Here is a 16,443-nt window from a genome sequence, read left to right as displayed (position 1 = left end):
GGGATCCAGTATATTGTTATGGAAGGAGAACTGTCTTTGGTTTGTGAACACACAATGTGATATATAGATGATGTAATACAGAATTGTACACCTGAAACCTATGTAACTTTACTAACAATTGTCACCCCAATGAACTTTAATTGAAAAAAAAAGGAAAGAAAAGTAGTCCTTATAATGGAGGTACTGAAGTAGTTGGCTGCAAGATCCCACTTTTCTACTCTATTTCCTTCCATCTTTGCTTGCAAACTACCCAGTTCTTGCCTGAGGAAATGTAGCAAAGAACTACTGATGCACTTGAATGCTGTGGTTCTTTTCATCTACTTTCCTTGGAGTTCTGGGCTTTTTATGGGAACAGAGTTCTGAAAGTTATTGTAGGCAACCATTTACTGAATGTATTGCTCCAACATAATAAGAGTCACTAGTATTTTAGTATTTGTTTCCCTGTTGCCTGCTACCTTATCATTAAACCAGTGCCACATAATTCAGGATTTTATGGTAGTAGTGTAATTCTGGTATTAACTTCCGTAATGTGGAAAAGACTGTTGTAATAGGGATACAAAAATAAAATGGCTTAAATGAGAAAAATGTTAATTTCTTCTCCATGAAATAGGCGTACTGATTTAAGTAGTAGGGGTGCTATGTTCCATAAAGGAATTGAAGATATGAAAGGCAATAACTACCAAAATGTTAGATCTGGTACTCAAATCCTAAGGCTATGTTTTAACAATTGTGCTGTACTTGTATATAGTTTTCTTTTCCTGGTGCATAGTGATCTCTTTGAGGTCAGGAACTTAGCTATACCTTGTACCTGTTGCATTTCCTAGCTTATAGTAAGTGTTCAATAAATGTTTGAATGAATACATACTGTTTTATATCTGAGTAAGTTAAGGCACAGAGACTTAACCGAACTTGACAAAGAATCAGAACTGGAACATAATCCAAAACCTTGCATGCAACAACATATATACAGAAGAAGCTGTCTTAGATAAGAGATATTTCCATGAAACAGAATATCTTATAGATATAAGCAGCATTATTTTCATCTCCTTAGAAGTAGTAACTGTAACGTCTTTTGATGTGATTATTAACATTTAAAATAACAGTTATGGAAGGTGGTAAAGTCTACATCTTTATGATGGAGAGAAGGAAAAAATCTATGAAGAAGACTGAACATGCTATTTATTTTTAACCTTTTTAAAAATTAAAGTTTATTGGGGTGACAAATAAAACAGAAAACAATATTTTAACATTTTTAGTACCTAAAATAATTATACCAAGGACAAAAGATTCCTTTTAATTTAAGCAATAAATACTGTGCTTCCCCGAAAATAAGACGTAGCCAGACAATCAGCTCTAATGCATCTTTTGAAGCAAAAATTAATATATAGTAAATATGTAGTATAATCTTATAGTAAAATATGACCAGGTATAATATAATGTAATATATAATATAATATAATATAATATAATATAATATAATATAATATAATATAATATAATATAATATAAAAGACTGGGTCTTATATTAGTTTTTGCTCCAAAAGACGCTTTAGAGCTGATGGTCCGCTAGAATCTTATTTTCAGGGAATCACGTTATTTGGAGTGTGGAAAAAAACTCCATAGCATATGCAGGCAACCTTCTTTGTCAAAATATTTTATGAGCTCATAGCATACGTGTGTGTGTGTGTGTGTGTGTGTGTGTGTGTGTGAATTTTACTCATATATATAATTTCAGAAATCACTCTACCCAGGGTTTTTTTTTAAATGGTGAGTGCTACATCTTAAAAATTAATAAAGTTATAATATTTTGGGTATTTCTGAAGATTGTTTGTGAAACACTGAACTAAGAAAGAAGTCTATTTATTATTGTACGTTAAAGTATGCACAAGTGAATCCTTAATAAAGATATGATAATTAATATTGATACCTGTGAAAATGGACACAAATCTCTAAAACTTATTCCTAAGCCTTATAGGGGATATAGTTCTTTTAGATATATTGAGAATATTGAATAACAAAAGAGGCATAAGTTTCTTCAAAATGATCTTTTTTATATCTTCTTTTTTGTTTGATATATTTTTTCTTTCTCATAGGGGGAGCAGTATATTTTTAACAAGAATCAGTAACTGGAAATACAACTTGGTTATTTGATAATGTTAAAATGAAGTTTTGATCAGCACAGGTAAGAATATGGCATTTCTTTTGCATTTAATTAATAATAGATCAGATTATTTGCAAATTTCTGTGAAGAACTATTTTAAGAACTGAAGGGTCTGAGATTTTATCCCACATGCAAGCTAATAAGTTAGCCTGCCACAAGTGCCATGATGTGGTCAGAAGACATCAGACTCCTAGATCAAAGAAAAGGATAGTTTATACTCACAGCAATAGCCATAGCTAGGCAATAGCTGCTGATGAGTAGGTTATGATATAGGAGAGGAACTCTGAACTAAGGGAAACCAAATCTTTTATATTGGACAATAATCCTGCCTGATGGATGCCTCAAGGGGAGACCTTTTCTCTATTACTTGGTACAGTAAAGATATCTGTCCTTTGTTCCTATGAGATACTATCTCTGACTTCCTAAGGCTGTTTGCTAAACACACATCCTTGAAAAATAGTTTGAAACAAAGGCAGTCAGTGTCTCTGCTTGCAGTACATAGAGAAACATGAGACTCTGGACAATTGTCTTTCAATACTTTTTTACTCTGAATTGCTTTTTAAAACAATGTATGATTGATAAAGATGATTGTTACAGTGATTTTTTGAAATGGTGAAAATAAGGAAACCATTGAAATACCCAACAATAGGAGATTGTTTAAGTTAAACATTACAGTGTAATAGTTAACTATTGAAAATAATGTTATTAAACTACATTTATTGACACAGATATTCATAAAAAAATAAATGAAATAAATAAGTTATAATATGTACATGTGGTTTCATTTCACTTTTATAGAAATTGTACAAAAGCACACACATGAAAAATATATACCAAAGTGTGTGTGTGTGTGTGTGTGTGTGTGTGTGTGTGTGTCGGGATAGAATAGTGTATGTTTTCTTTTTTCTTGTCTATTTTGACCCCTTTGAAAATGAATATTTTGGAGCTTTTTTAATGAGGGGAAGCATTTTTTTTTTTTTTTAGTTTAAAAAATGAATAGTTACGTAAGAACCTCACCTAACAGAGAAAAACCTTCATTAATGTAAATGGGGGATTAAAGAATGTTAATTTCATTTTTGACTCTGGAGTTGCCTTTATGTGCAATGTAAAACTAGAAGAGAATAATAATTGTTTAATATTTCTCTTAAAGAGTTACTATTTTATCTATGATAAAGTCAAGAGTTTCTTTTAGCAATTTGCCGTATTATTTATTATCACATACATGTCATGAAGAGAAACAAATCTTAGAAAAAGCATTCTAACAGGACATATCTTAAAGTACAGAGTAGTGCTATTTAATAAGTATGTTATTAGTAAGTATACTTAGTAAGTATAGATTCTGGTGCTATTTTGTTGGATTAGGCTAGATTAGGTACACTGAACTAAATTACTTCATTTTTCTTTTATGTCTACATATCATACTCTAACATGTTTAAATATTAGTGTTTTTGTAAGTTGACATTTTTTTGTTGTGCTTCTCATGATTTTTTCCTCCTTTTTTAACCAAGGTGCTATTACCAGATTGGTCTTCTGAGTATAAAATAAAAATGACTGAAGTTCAAGCAATGGTAGAATTCTCCGTGGAGCTAAACAAGTTCTACAATGTGGATTTATTTCAGAGAGGGTTTGTATTTTAATGTGAAAACTATATATTTTGTATAAGATAATATGTAGCTTTCACTTAAATTTAATTACATATATTTGTTCCGGCATATATAAGGAAAACAATGAGGTATATTCAAGTAAGTATTTTCTCAGGAGAATTTTATTTTAAAATACATATTTGAGAATTATTCACATGGATATAATGATAGTGTTGGATATATTTGACATGTGTTTATAAATTTATACTGATCATTGAGAGGGCTTTAATGAAAATGTATAAGATCTCATTTCTTTTTTAAAAAAGCTTATAGTGTATGGAGAAAATTACATATATATATTACATATATATATATATATATATATATATATATATATATATACACACACAAAACACCTAAGAAGGAACACAAAATGATGAGTATTCAATAAGTATATGTAGGAAGTTCTCTAGGAATCAGAACCAAAAGACATCTTTCTGGTTAGTGTGTTAGGCATTATGGAACGATAGGATCAAAGTGTGGTTAAGACTTGGATAAGCAAAGGATAAAGTGAAAAATCCTTTTAGTAAGAGAGAGCAGCATGAATCAAGGCTTGCAAATTAGAATGGACATGTTATTTTAAAGAATATTTAGGAGATTGGATATTCTCTAGGAGAATTGCATAAGAAAAAGAAAAGAGAGATTGTGTTTGTGAAGGCTTTTGCTGTGTAGAGAAGAGGTGATACTAGGGATTTGAATAGCCGTTGATGGTTTCTAAGTAAGGATGAAGTTATCACTGTTATTACAATAAGCACTTACTAACTTGATGAAAATTTTGATGTATTAAGTTGATGGTTGTGTGTAAGAAATAGAAGCAAAAGGAATAGTTTAGAGGGGCTCGCAGTAACTCAAGATATATACCTGAAGGTCTGTGCTAAGAATGGTAGTAATGCAGCTATGACTGACAGAGTGAGAGAGATTTTCTATTGTTTTTTGTTTGTTGGTTGGTTCTGGCTTGGCTTGGCTTTGCCATGTTGTCAAAAATATAAAAACAACTGTACTCGGCTCTGTTCCACATGGTCCTTCATCCTTCAGCTGAGCAGCCTAGGCTTGTTCTCATGGTACAGGCAGGTGTCCAAGAAAGAGATCAGAGGATGCAAGTCTTCTTGAATTGGCATACGCGTTACTTCCACTGCATTCTGTTGGCTAAGCAAGTTACAAGGCCAGACCGGAGTCTCGGATAGTGGTTCTTGGGCCAATAAAACTTAAAACTTTATGGGGTTTCTATATATCTGATATTGTCCATTCCATGCTCTGAAACCTATACCCACAGCTGTCTTTTTGACGGATAACTACACTCTAGATGTAATCACTCCTATTTGGGGATCAGAATTCTTTGGGATCATGCCCTGAAACTTCCTAAAAGCCCTTTTATCAAACAGAATATCTACTTAGACACAGTGGTAATTCTATTAGCGATCTTAAAAAAGGGATTTATAGTGACACCCATGATTTATTTGATCTTTGTCCATGGCCACATTTTATTTTGAAACTCTTTAGGAAAATGAAAAAGTTTTATTTTCCGAGACGTCATAAAAACGGCGGCGTGAGGTGAGCCTCCGTAAATCTCCCCTGGAATTTACAACTAATCGGACAACTATAACTCCACAAAGGACTCCCTTGACAGCAGACAGGCAAGACGAAGAGGCCCACTACTGAATTCACCTAAAGGTGGGCGAATCGCGTGAGCAGGGGAAGAGGGAAGGAAGAAGTGCAGAGACAGACGGAGACGCATGGGCGCAGGATGCAGACCTAGCTCAGTGCTCCCAGCTCGCTGCATCCCGGAACCTCCGCAGCTGTGGGAGAGGGAACAACTTGGACTGCTAGGGCTCCACTTATGGCCCACAGGGCTGAGGAAGCAGCTTATAACACGGCTAAACCCAACACTCACGGCAGAGACCTCGCAGAAAAGACTGAGGGATGAAGGCTGAAAACAGTGGTTTAAGCCCTCACTGCCGCAGAGAACGGAAGCCTTAGGCACTGAGACTATCCGCCCCCTCCCTCCCCTCCCAGAGCTCGCCCCGACCCCACCTGCCCAATTCTAGAAGCAGAACAGTAGCAGTGTCAGATCAAAACAACACAATATTTGCTGTTCTGAGAACTGTGGACCGCAGACACAGATTCGCAGCCCAACTAGTACCGGCAAAGGGGAGGGAGCTGTGGAAGCAGGACCGGCTTAGGTGGTAGTCGCCACCATTGCTCTGGGCCACCTCTCACAACTCACTCCGCCCCTGACCCCACCTATCTGGGCGGATCCCTGCAGGAGTAAACAGAACTGCTGAAACATAAGGGCTCTGAGTCTGATGCAGGAAAAGCTTTGGAACTTCAAAAGCTCTCTGCATACCCACACAGACACTGCACGCTGTGACCCAGGCAAACTATTAACAGAGGAGAAGCCCATCTCCCAGGGAATCCCCCCATTGTGTGAGAAGCTGGAATAGTGCAGAGAAAGTATAGCAGTACTATGTGAGAGAGAAAAACGGCTGCGGTCGGAGAGAAAAAACATTCTACCAACAAGTACTGGAAAACAAAAGAAAGACCTCGTCCTATCAAACTATTGCAGAAGCCACTCCTGTAGATGTCTAGGAAGAGAAATAATAAATCCATAATTTCCACGAATAACCAAGGCAACAACACAGCTCAGAAAGAAAGTGAAAAGTCTCCAGAAAAGGAACTTAAAGATATGGAAATATGTGACTTAAATGATGGAGAATTCAAGATTGCAGTTCTGAAAAAATTCAACAAGATGCAAGAAAACACAGAAAGGCAGTTTAATGAACTCAGAAACACAATCAAAGAACAACATGAACATTTTACGAAAGAGATTGAAATTTTAAAAAAGAACCAAATAGAATTTCTAGAGATTAAGAACTGGATAAAAGAAATTAAGAATGAAATAGCCAGCTTAGGTTGTAGAGTTGACCAGATGGAGGAAAGAATTAGTGACATCGACGATAGAAACCTGTAAATTACACGGATGGAAGAAGAATGAGACTTGAGACTTAAAAGAAATGAAAGAAGTCTGCTACTTTCTGACTCCATCAGAAAGAGCAATATAAGAATAATGGGCATACCAGAAGGAGAAGAAAGAGAGAAGGGAACAGAGAATATATTCAAACAAATTGTCGATGAGAACTTCCCAAACTTGTGGACAGAACTGGATCCTTGAATCCAAGAAGCAAATAGAACACCTAATTACCTCAATGCCAACAGGCTTTCTCCAAGGCACATTGTATTGAAGCTGTCTAAAATCAACGACAAAGAAGAATCCTCAAGGCAGCCATGGAAAAGAAGATGGTAACCTACAAAGGAAAGCCCATTAGATTATCATCAGATTTTTCAGCAGAAACTCTACAAGGCAGGAGGGAATGGAACCAAATATTCAAACTATTGAAAGAGAGAAATTATGAGCCAAGATTAATATATCCAGCAAAGATATCCTTTAGATATGAAGGAGGAATAAAGACCTTTCCAGACATACAGAAGCTGAGGGAATTTTCTAACACACGACCTGCACTACAAGAAATACTAAAGGAGGCTATTCGACCACCATCAACAGGTACAATTCGTGGCAACCAAAACATAAAAAGGGGGAGAGTAAAGGCCTGAACCGGAATATGGGAATGGAGAAAGTAAGCGTGCTGAAGAAATGGAATACTCTAAATATCAAACTTTCACATAAACTTAAGGGTAACCACTCAAAAAAAATCCAGAACTGAAATATATACTGTAATAAAAGAAGAAACAGAGAGAAACATCTTAGAATACCACGACACAGAAATAATAAACAACAACAAAATGGCAAAGAAACAATGGAGACATAGCCTTACCAGAAAACTGAAGATAGAATGACAGGAAATCCTCACATATCAATAATCACCTTAAATGTAAATGGACTGGACTCACCAATAAAAAGGCACAGAGTAGCAGATTGGATCAGAAAACTAAACCCAACCATATGCTGTCTCCAAGAGACACATCTTAGCTACAAGGACAAGCATAGACTCAAAGTGAAAGGGTGGAAATTGACACTCCAAGCAAATATTATCCAGAGAAAATCAGGTGTAGCCGTGTTGATATTAGATGAAACAGATTTTAGGGTAAAAAGGTAATAAGAATCAAAGGTGAACATTTCATAATGGTAAAGGGGACTATACAACAAGAAGACATAACAGTCATCAATATTTATGCCCCCAATCAGGGAGCACCGAAATATACCAAGCAACTACTAACAGAACTAAAGGGAGAAATTGACCAAAACGCAGTTATACTAGGGACTTAAATACATCATTGACAGCTATGGATAGATCATCCAAACAGGAAATAAATAATGAAATAGCAGCCCTAAATGAAACATTAGATGAAACGGACATAATTGACATATATAGAGCACTTCATCCTAAAACATCAGGCTATACATTCTTTTGTAGTGTACCTGGAGCATTCTCAAGGATAGACCATATATTGGGACATAAAATCAGCCTCAGCAAATTTAAGAAGATTGAAATCATACCAAGCATATTCTCTGATCACAAGGCTTTGAAATTGGATATCAACTGCAAAAAGAAAGCAGGAAAAAAACACAAATACATGGAAATTAACCAACATACTTTTAAAGAACGACCGGGTCAAAGAAGAAATTAGAGGAGAGATCAAAAGATACATAGAAACAAATGACAAAATACATCCTACCAAAATTTTTGGGATGCAGCAAAAGCAGTTTTAAGAGGGAAATTTCTATCATTACAGGCCTATCTCAAGAAACAAGAAAAATCCCAAATAAATATCCTCATGTTATACCTTAAAGAACTAGAAAAAGAAGAACAAATGAAATCGAAGGTCAGCAGAAGAAAGGAAATAACAAAAATCGGAGCAGAACTAACTGGAATAGAGAACAAAAAGACAATAGAAAAAATTAATGTGACAAAGAGCTGGTTGTTTGAAAGGATTAACAAAATTGACAAACCCTTGGCTAGACTCACTAAGATAAAAAGAGAGAAGACACTAATTAACAAAATTAGAAATGAAAAAGGGGAAGTTATCGCGGACACCACAGAAGTACAAAGGCTCATCCAAGAATACTATGAAGGACTATATGCCACCAAATTCGATAACCTAGAAGAAATGGACAAGTTCTTAGAAACATATAGCCTTCCTATCTGAACCATGAAGAACTGGAAAATCTAAACAGACCGATCACCAGTAACGAAATTGAATCAGTCATCCAAAACCTTCCCAAAAGCAAAAGTCCTGGACCAGATGGCTCTATTAGTGAATTCTACCAAACCTTCAAAGAGGATCTAATACCAATCCTGCTCAAACTCTTCCAAAAAATTGAAGAAGAGACAGTACTCCCCGACTCATTTTATGAGGCCAACATTAATTACCCTGATACCAAAACCTGTTAAGGACAACACAAAAAAAGAAAACTACAAACCAATATCTCTGATGAACACAGATGCAAAACTCCTAAACAAATTTCTAGCAAGTCGAATACAACAATGCATTAAAAAGATTATTCATCACGACCAAGTGGGGTTCATCCCCGGGGCACAAGAATGGTTCAACATCCGCAAATTCATCAATGTGATACATCACATAAACAAAATAAAGGACAAAAATCATGATTATATCAATTGATGCAGAAAAAGCATTTGACAAGATACAACATCCATTTATGATTAAAACACTTAATAAAATAGGTATAGCAGGAAAATACCTTAACATAATAAAGGCCATATATGACAAACCCTCAGCTAATCTCATAATTGACGGTGAAAAACTGAAGCCCTTTGCTGTACATTCAGGAACATGACAGGGCTCTCCCCTATCACCTCTGCTTTTCAACATAGTGTTCGAAGTCCTTGCCAGAGCAATCAGGCAAGAGAAAGAAATAAAAGGCATCCAAATTGGGAATGAAGAAGTTAAATTGTCACTCTTTGCAGATGACATGATGCTGTATATAGAAAACCCTATAGACTCCACCAAAAAGCTATTAGAAACAATCAACGAATACAGGAAAGTTGCCGGCTACAAAATCAACGTACAAACGTCCATTGCATTCCTATATACTAACAATGAAATCTCAGAAAAAGAAATACAAAAAAACAATTCCTTTTGCAATTGCAGCAAAAAGAGTAAAATACTTAGGAATAAACTTAACCAAGGATGTGAAAGACCTATATGCTGAAAATTATAAGACATTTTTAAAAGAAGTTGAAGAAGACACAAAGAAATGGAAAGACATTCCGTGCTCATGGATTGGAAGAATCAACATAGTTAAAATGGCCATATTACCCAAAGCAATATACAGATTTAATGCAATCCCCTTCAAAATCCCAATGGCATTTTTTAAAGAAATAGAACAAAAAATCATCAGATTTGTTTGGAACCACAAAAGACCCTGAATAGCCAAAGCAATCTTAAGAATAAAGAACAATACTGGAGGTATCACACTCCCTGACTTTAGCTTGTACTACAGGGCTACAGTAATCAAAACAGCATGATATTGGCAGAAAAACAGACATATAGACCAATGGAATAGAATTGAGAACCCAGAAATAAAATCACATAAATATGGACAAATGATTTTTGACAAAGAAGCAAAAAACATGCAATGGAGAAAAGACAGCCTCTTCAACAAATGGTGCTGGGGGAATTGCATAGCCATGTGCAAAAGAATGAAACTGGACTGCTATCTGTCACCAGCTACCAAAATTAATTCAAAATGGATCAAAGACTTAAGCATAAGACCTGACACAATAAAGTGCATAGAAGAAAACATAGGTACTAAACTTACGGACCTTGGGTTCAAAGAGCATTTTATGAAATTGACACCAAAGGCAAGGGAAGTAAAAGATAAAATAAACGAATGGTACTATATGAAACTTAAAAGCTTCTGCACAGCAAAAGAACCATCGACAACATAAAGAGGCAGCCAACTGAATGGGAGAAGATATTTGCAAACAGTGTCTTCGATAAGGTGCTAATATCCAAAATATACAAGGAACTCATGAAACTCAACAACAAAAAAACAAACAACCCAATTGAAAAATGGGCAGAGGACCTGAAGAGACATTTCTCCAAAGAGGACATACAAATTGCAAATAGACATATGAAAAAATGCTCAACATCACTAATCATCAGAGAAATGCAAACAAAAACCACAATGAGATATCACCTCACCCCGGTCAGAATGGCTGTCATCAACAAGACAAATAGTAACAAGTGTTGGAGAGGCTGTGGAGAAAAAGGAACCCTCATACACTGCTGGTGGGAATGCAGACTGGTGCAGCCGTTATGGAAGGCAGTGTGGAGGTTGCTCAAAAAAATTATGACTGGAATTACCATATGACTCAGCAGTCCCTTTCCTGGATAGCTACCAAAAAAATCTGAAAACATTTATACATAAAGACACGTGGGAATGGATAAAGAAGTTGTGGTCTATATACACACAATGGAATACTATTTGGTGGTAAGAAAAGATAACATAGGAACATTTGTGACAACATGGATGGATCTTGAGAGTATAATGCTAAGCGAAATAAGTCAGACAGAAAAAGCATAGAACCATATGATTTCACTGATATGTGGTATATAATCCAAAAACAACAAAAGAACAAGACAAATAAGAAACAAAAACTCATAGACACGGACAATAGTTCAGTGGTTACCAGAGGGTAAGGTGGGTGGGGAGTGGGAGATGAGGGTAAGGGGGATCAAATATATGGTGATGGAAGGAGAACTGACTGGGTGGTGAACACACAATGGGATTTATTGATGATGTAATACAGAATTGTACAACTGAAATCTATGTAATTTTACTAACAATTGTCACCCCAATAAATTAATTTAAAAAAGAAAAAAAATGTTTTATTTTCCATCCCAGCAAGTCCTAGTCTGTGTTCGCTCTAGATTCTGCATGTAAAATGACCAGTTGTTTCTTTAGCTTATCTTTCTTGCAAAATCTTATTATACTTAGCTAGAAGCAGCCAGTTGACATTTTCAGCATTCTGCCTGGAAATTAGCTTGGTTGAGTATAAAAGTGTCTTAAGTACATTGTCTAATTTCTTCTAAGTTATTGCTGACAGTATATTTACCAAAAGTTTTTTCACTATGTAACACGGGTTGCCATTTTTTAAGTCTCCTACAGTTTCCTCGTTATTTTTCTTGCCTCTGTAACTATAACTGTTACTTTGTTCTCAAAGTCAATGCCACATATTTTAAGTTTTGTTAGATACCAATTTCTATGTTAGTTATATATTGCCACAAAAATGCAGGTAACAAACATAAAGTCTCAGTGGCATCACAACAATAAAAATTTATTTCTGCTCCCAACTCTATAGATCAGCTGAATGGTTCTCTGGGCTGGTTTGACTAATCTTTACTGAGCTCCCTTGTGAATTCACAGTCAAATGGTAGGTGGGCTGGGTGCTAGCTGATGCAGAATGGCCCAACCTGGATGGACTCATTTCTGTCTTATGACATTTTACCTTCCAGCTTATTCTAATAGAGGAGGCAGGTTTCCAAAGAGAGAGAAAGAAACTATGTAAAGCCTTTTAAGACGTAGGGGTGGATGTAATCATCTTTGCCACATTGTACTGCCCAAAACGAGCCGTAAAGCGGGCCCAGATTTATGGGGTGGTGAACCACACTCAACTTTTTAATGGGAGTAACATTGTAAGAGGTGTGAGTACAGGGATGGGAAAAAAAAAAAAAAAAAAAAACTGGAAGTATTTTAAAAAGAACCCACCACACGCTTTAATGTTCTTTGTTTTTATTAGTTTCTATGAGGCATTGGGGAATAAATAGTAGGATTTAATGATTAGTTCTACATGGAGGATAATGCTGAGACTGAAAAGGCATTAAAAATAGTTTGTGGAGGAGTGGCTTTGCATGATGTCCAGGATTACTTTGAAATAGTTCAGCAAAGAAAAAAGTACTGATGAATCAAATTTGACAAAATCATTTTAATTGTTGAAAATAGGCAGTGGAAATTATCAGTTCATTGCCCTACTTTTTGCAAATTTGGAATTCATAATAATATGAAATTTATAAGAATGCTGAAGTTTTAAATCACATTGAGTTGCACAATATTAGTAATACTGACATAAGTATTGAAGTCGAATAGGATGACTGGTATGAGACCCAAGATTAGTTCATTTTGATATGTTGAATTTGAAGTGAAACATCTTTAAAAGAATAAAAATTTAATCAAGTAGATTTAACGATACAGGTGGCTTTATAGAGAGATTTATGAATCGGGCAGCATCCCATCTAATAAGTAGGGAAGAGCCCCAGAAATTGTATGGTATGGCAGGCGTTTTTAGGCAGAAACTGGGTGGGACAAGAAAGTTATTAAAAACGAAAAGCAAGGATTGTTTCAGGCGAGGCTACCTTCCCTTAAAGGAAGGCAGGGGTCTTCTTATCAGGCAGATTGCCTTAGCTACCTTTGGTGGATGGAGAAGGGCCTATTTGACAGATTACCTCATTGGTGCTGACTAGAAAATTCGGACTGACCAAGTAAGATAACATTCCTGAAGAAGGTTGAAAATGCAAGTAGTCAGGTATTAATCTAGGTTCTGTGTCATGAGTTTTAATATAAGTGACTCCATTTTGGGCCTGTGGTTTTTTTCTTTAACATGTCCTGGTGGAAATACCTTGTTTACCTGAAAATAAAACCTAGCCCGACAGTCAGCTCTAATGTGTCTTTTGGAGCAAAAATCAATATAAGACCAGGTCGTATATTATATAAGACCCGGTCTTATTTTACTATAATTTCACTTATAGTAAAATAAGACCGGGTCTTATATTAATTTTTGCTCCAAAAGACGCATTAGAGCTGATTGTCCAGCTAGGTCTTATTTTTGGGGATACACAGTAGTTGATAAATAATTGGGTTTTGAACTGGAGGTAAGGATTGAATTATTGCTCCCTTTTATTATCAGAATCATAAATATAGCATGTATAATCGCTATATTTTCTGTAATTCTGCAATCTGGTTTTCCCATCCATTGAGGATTTTTGAAGAATATTATGTTACTGATCTTTCAAAAATGTAATGATTAGAAGCTTACTCTTTTTAGATACAGGCTTTGATTTGTTTATTTGTAAGAATATTTTCAAGGATATAGTTTACTCATTTTTCTATTCTGATTTATCTTTTCTTATCTTTTCAATCTTTTCTTTATGCTACTTACTGAGTCCTTACTACTTCTGCCATTTAAGCCAGTTAACTTACAGCCTGGATTTGGTTGTTATGTTAAATGATTGCCAGCTTTGATAGATAAACATAGACAAAGTACCTAAATTTATATTTGAATATTAGGAAATAAAAAATATCTTCACTAGTTTATTTTCTGATATATCGAATCACTCCATAGGATACTGAGATGAGAAACTTAAAATGTCAATTAAATAAATATTCCTGAGCAGTATTTTACTGCGATATTTTTAAAATAACATCAATAAATACCTTACTGAATAACATTGAAATTATAGCCCGATAAGGATTAAATGGAAATGGAAGATGAGGAAACATTTCTTGTGCATATTTAGTGATGGTTCTTATCCTGTTCTAAATATTTTTGGTGTTAGTTTTGCCACCATTGTTGTTACATAATAAAGAACTGATTAACAGTACCTAAACTTAAGGCAGGTACAGAAGAGAGAGAACATGTTATACCTGAGTAGGTTTGGTTTTTGAGTGGGTAGGTTTTTATAGTATGAAACTAATTATTTAAAACCATTTATAATTCTCTATTTTCTCAAAATTATGCTTAAGAATAATTTGTCTTTATTATCTTTTAAAAGAAAAAAATGAATAAACCAAAGTGAGCAGTGAAACTCTTAGATGCTTTTATAACTCCTCTGGTTGTTATGACATTCTCTCATTTAAATTAAGAAATACCATATATATTTCTTCTGTTTTTCCCATTCAATTTTATATACACTGGTTTCCCTTTAGGTTCTAGTCCATGCTAGTATTTGCTCTGTGGATCTGGTATGTTGTTTTTCACCAATAGTTAATATTATGGGAGACTGATATAAGCAGACCAACATTATTTTTTTAATACATATAGATATATAGAAATTGGGGCATTGCATATTTTTAAAATGTGTTTTAAATGACTTCTTTTTCTCTTTTGCTTTAGTTTTTACCAGATTCGTGCATCTATGAAAATTCCACCAAGAGTTCCCCACAGAGTAGAAGCTAGTTTGTTACATGCAGCAGGTAAGCCAAGGAATATTTTCTACTTTAAAAATCTGAAGCAGTATTATACTGGTCAATAATAACTTTTCATAATTATTTTTATTTTTTTAATTACAAATATAAGATACCAAATTATAATACATCTTATAAGAAATATGTTTGAGGTGTCAGTAAAACAGACTTGCTTATAGGTTCCTTGCCTCCCTCAGGTTTTCTATTATGGCAGATGAAAAAAATGTATGTGAAATTTTCAGGAAAAAAACAAAGTAGGGGTGGTATCAATTTTATCATGCAGGATGTAATTTAAAAAATACAATGAATGTGAACATATAATTTGACATGATTACAAAGGTATTTTATGATAAAGTTTCATAGTATGCCTTTTGAGAATATTTTTTTAACTACATTTTTTCCTCTGGTTAACTACTCTAATTAGAAAACAAAGAGCCAGAAGGCAATGTAAGAAGTTATAAAATAGGTATTTATAGCAGCTATGGTATTTACTCATATTCTAAGGAGAGACACCACATTGAAGTGTTTTAGCCAAAACTGGTGGCCCTGACATAATCAGTGGGCTTTTTATTTTTTAAGCTTTCCTGATATAATATACTCGTTTATTCAATGCAGTTAGAAAATGAAATAGTTCATGAAACATTCTAGAGAGTTATCACATATGTCTAAAATGAATTACCAATTGTCAAAGCATCATAAAATAACAAAATATACCTAACACTAAAGTTGTGCTGAGCCTAATTAACTCCCTTTTTGAAATTGAAAACATATTATAGGAATTTGAAGTGTTCAGTATTATCTTTTTAACATACTATGGATACTAAAATGCCAGTTAATGTTAAATTTTAATGAATTGTATATAACGGAGAGTTTATCTTCCTGAAAACTATCAATATGCTCAGGGAGGCTTATTTATTGCTTATGACCAAAAATACGTACATTCTTTCTTTTGAAAAGAAAAAAAAAAATCTCCTTGACCCGGTGTACATTTTAAAATAGATATTTACATAATAGGTCTTTTGTATGTCTACTTTGTAGGAAACACAGAGTTAAAGCAACTAATCTTACAAGACAGATATGGTACTCCCTTTTTGAACTCTGGTAAACTAAATGTCTTGTTCTATTTTGTCTCCTAAAGTTGCCAACTGAAAAAACTAGAAAGACTTTTTTTTCTGTAATTCTTTTTTTTTTATTTATTTTTTCAGTTCAGTTAATGAGTAATTGACAAATATAATGGTATACACTTAAAGTGTACCATGTGATTTCATTTACATATACATTGTGAAATAATTACCATGATAAAGATAATTAGCACATCTATCATCTTGCATTGTTAACTCTTTTGTGCATGGGGTGAGAACACATAAGATTTGCTTTTAGCAAATTTTAAGTTTACAATAATTTATTATTAACTA

The 16,443-nt window shown here is 34.4% G+C and overlaps 1 protein-coding gene across 8 annotated transcripts in view; it reads left to right on the top strand.

The window, feature by feature from the left end:
* FAM135A (family with sequence similarity 135 member A) overlaps nt 1–16,443 on the top strand; it is a 113,547-nt gene that overhangs the window by 18,812 nt on the left and 78,292 nt on the right. For 4 of the 8 annotated variants that reach the window (XM_019749332.3, XM_019749327.3, XM_019749331.3 and 1 more), the window contains exons 2-4: nt 2,094–2,182; nt 3,670–3,785; nt 14,958–15,037. In XM_019749332.3, the coding sequence (XP_019604891.3) occupies nt 3,709–3,785; nt 14,958–15,037 (157 nt within the window). In that variant the 5' untranslated portion in view covers nt 2,094–2,182; nt 3,670–3,708. The remainder of the gene's footprint in view (nt 1–2,093; nt 2,183–3,669; nt 3,786–14,957; nt 15,038–16,443) is intronic. The other 4 variants (XM_074333162.2, XM_074333159.2, XM_074333161.2 and 1 more) reach the window with 1 other exon arrangement.

This window comes from Rhinolophus sinicus, chromosome 2, assembly GCF_057876585.1.
Source record: "Rhinolophus sinicus isolate RSI-liver-muscle chromosome 2, RSI-T2T, whole genome shotgun sequence".
Classification (NCBI taxonomy): domain Eukaryota; kingdom Metazoa; phylum Chordata; class Mammalia; order Chiroptera; family Rhinolophidae; genus Rhinolophus; species Rhinolophus sinicus.
This window is presented reverse-complemented; position numbering and strand designations above follow the sequence as displayed.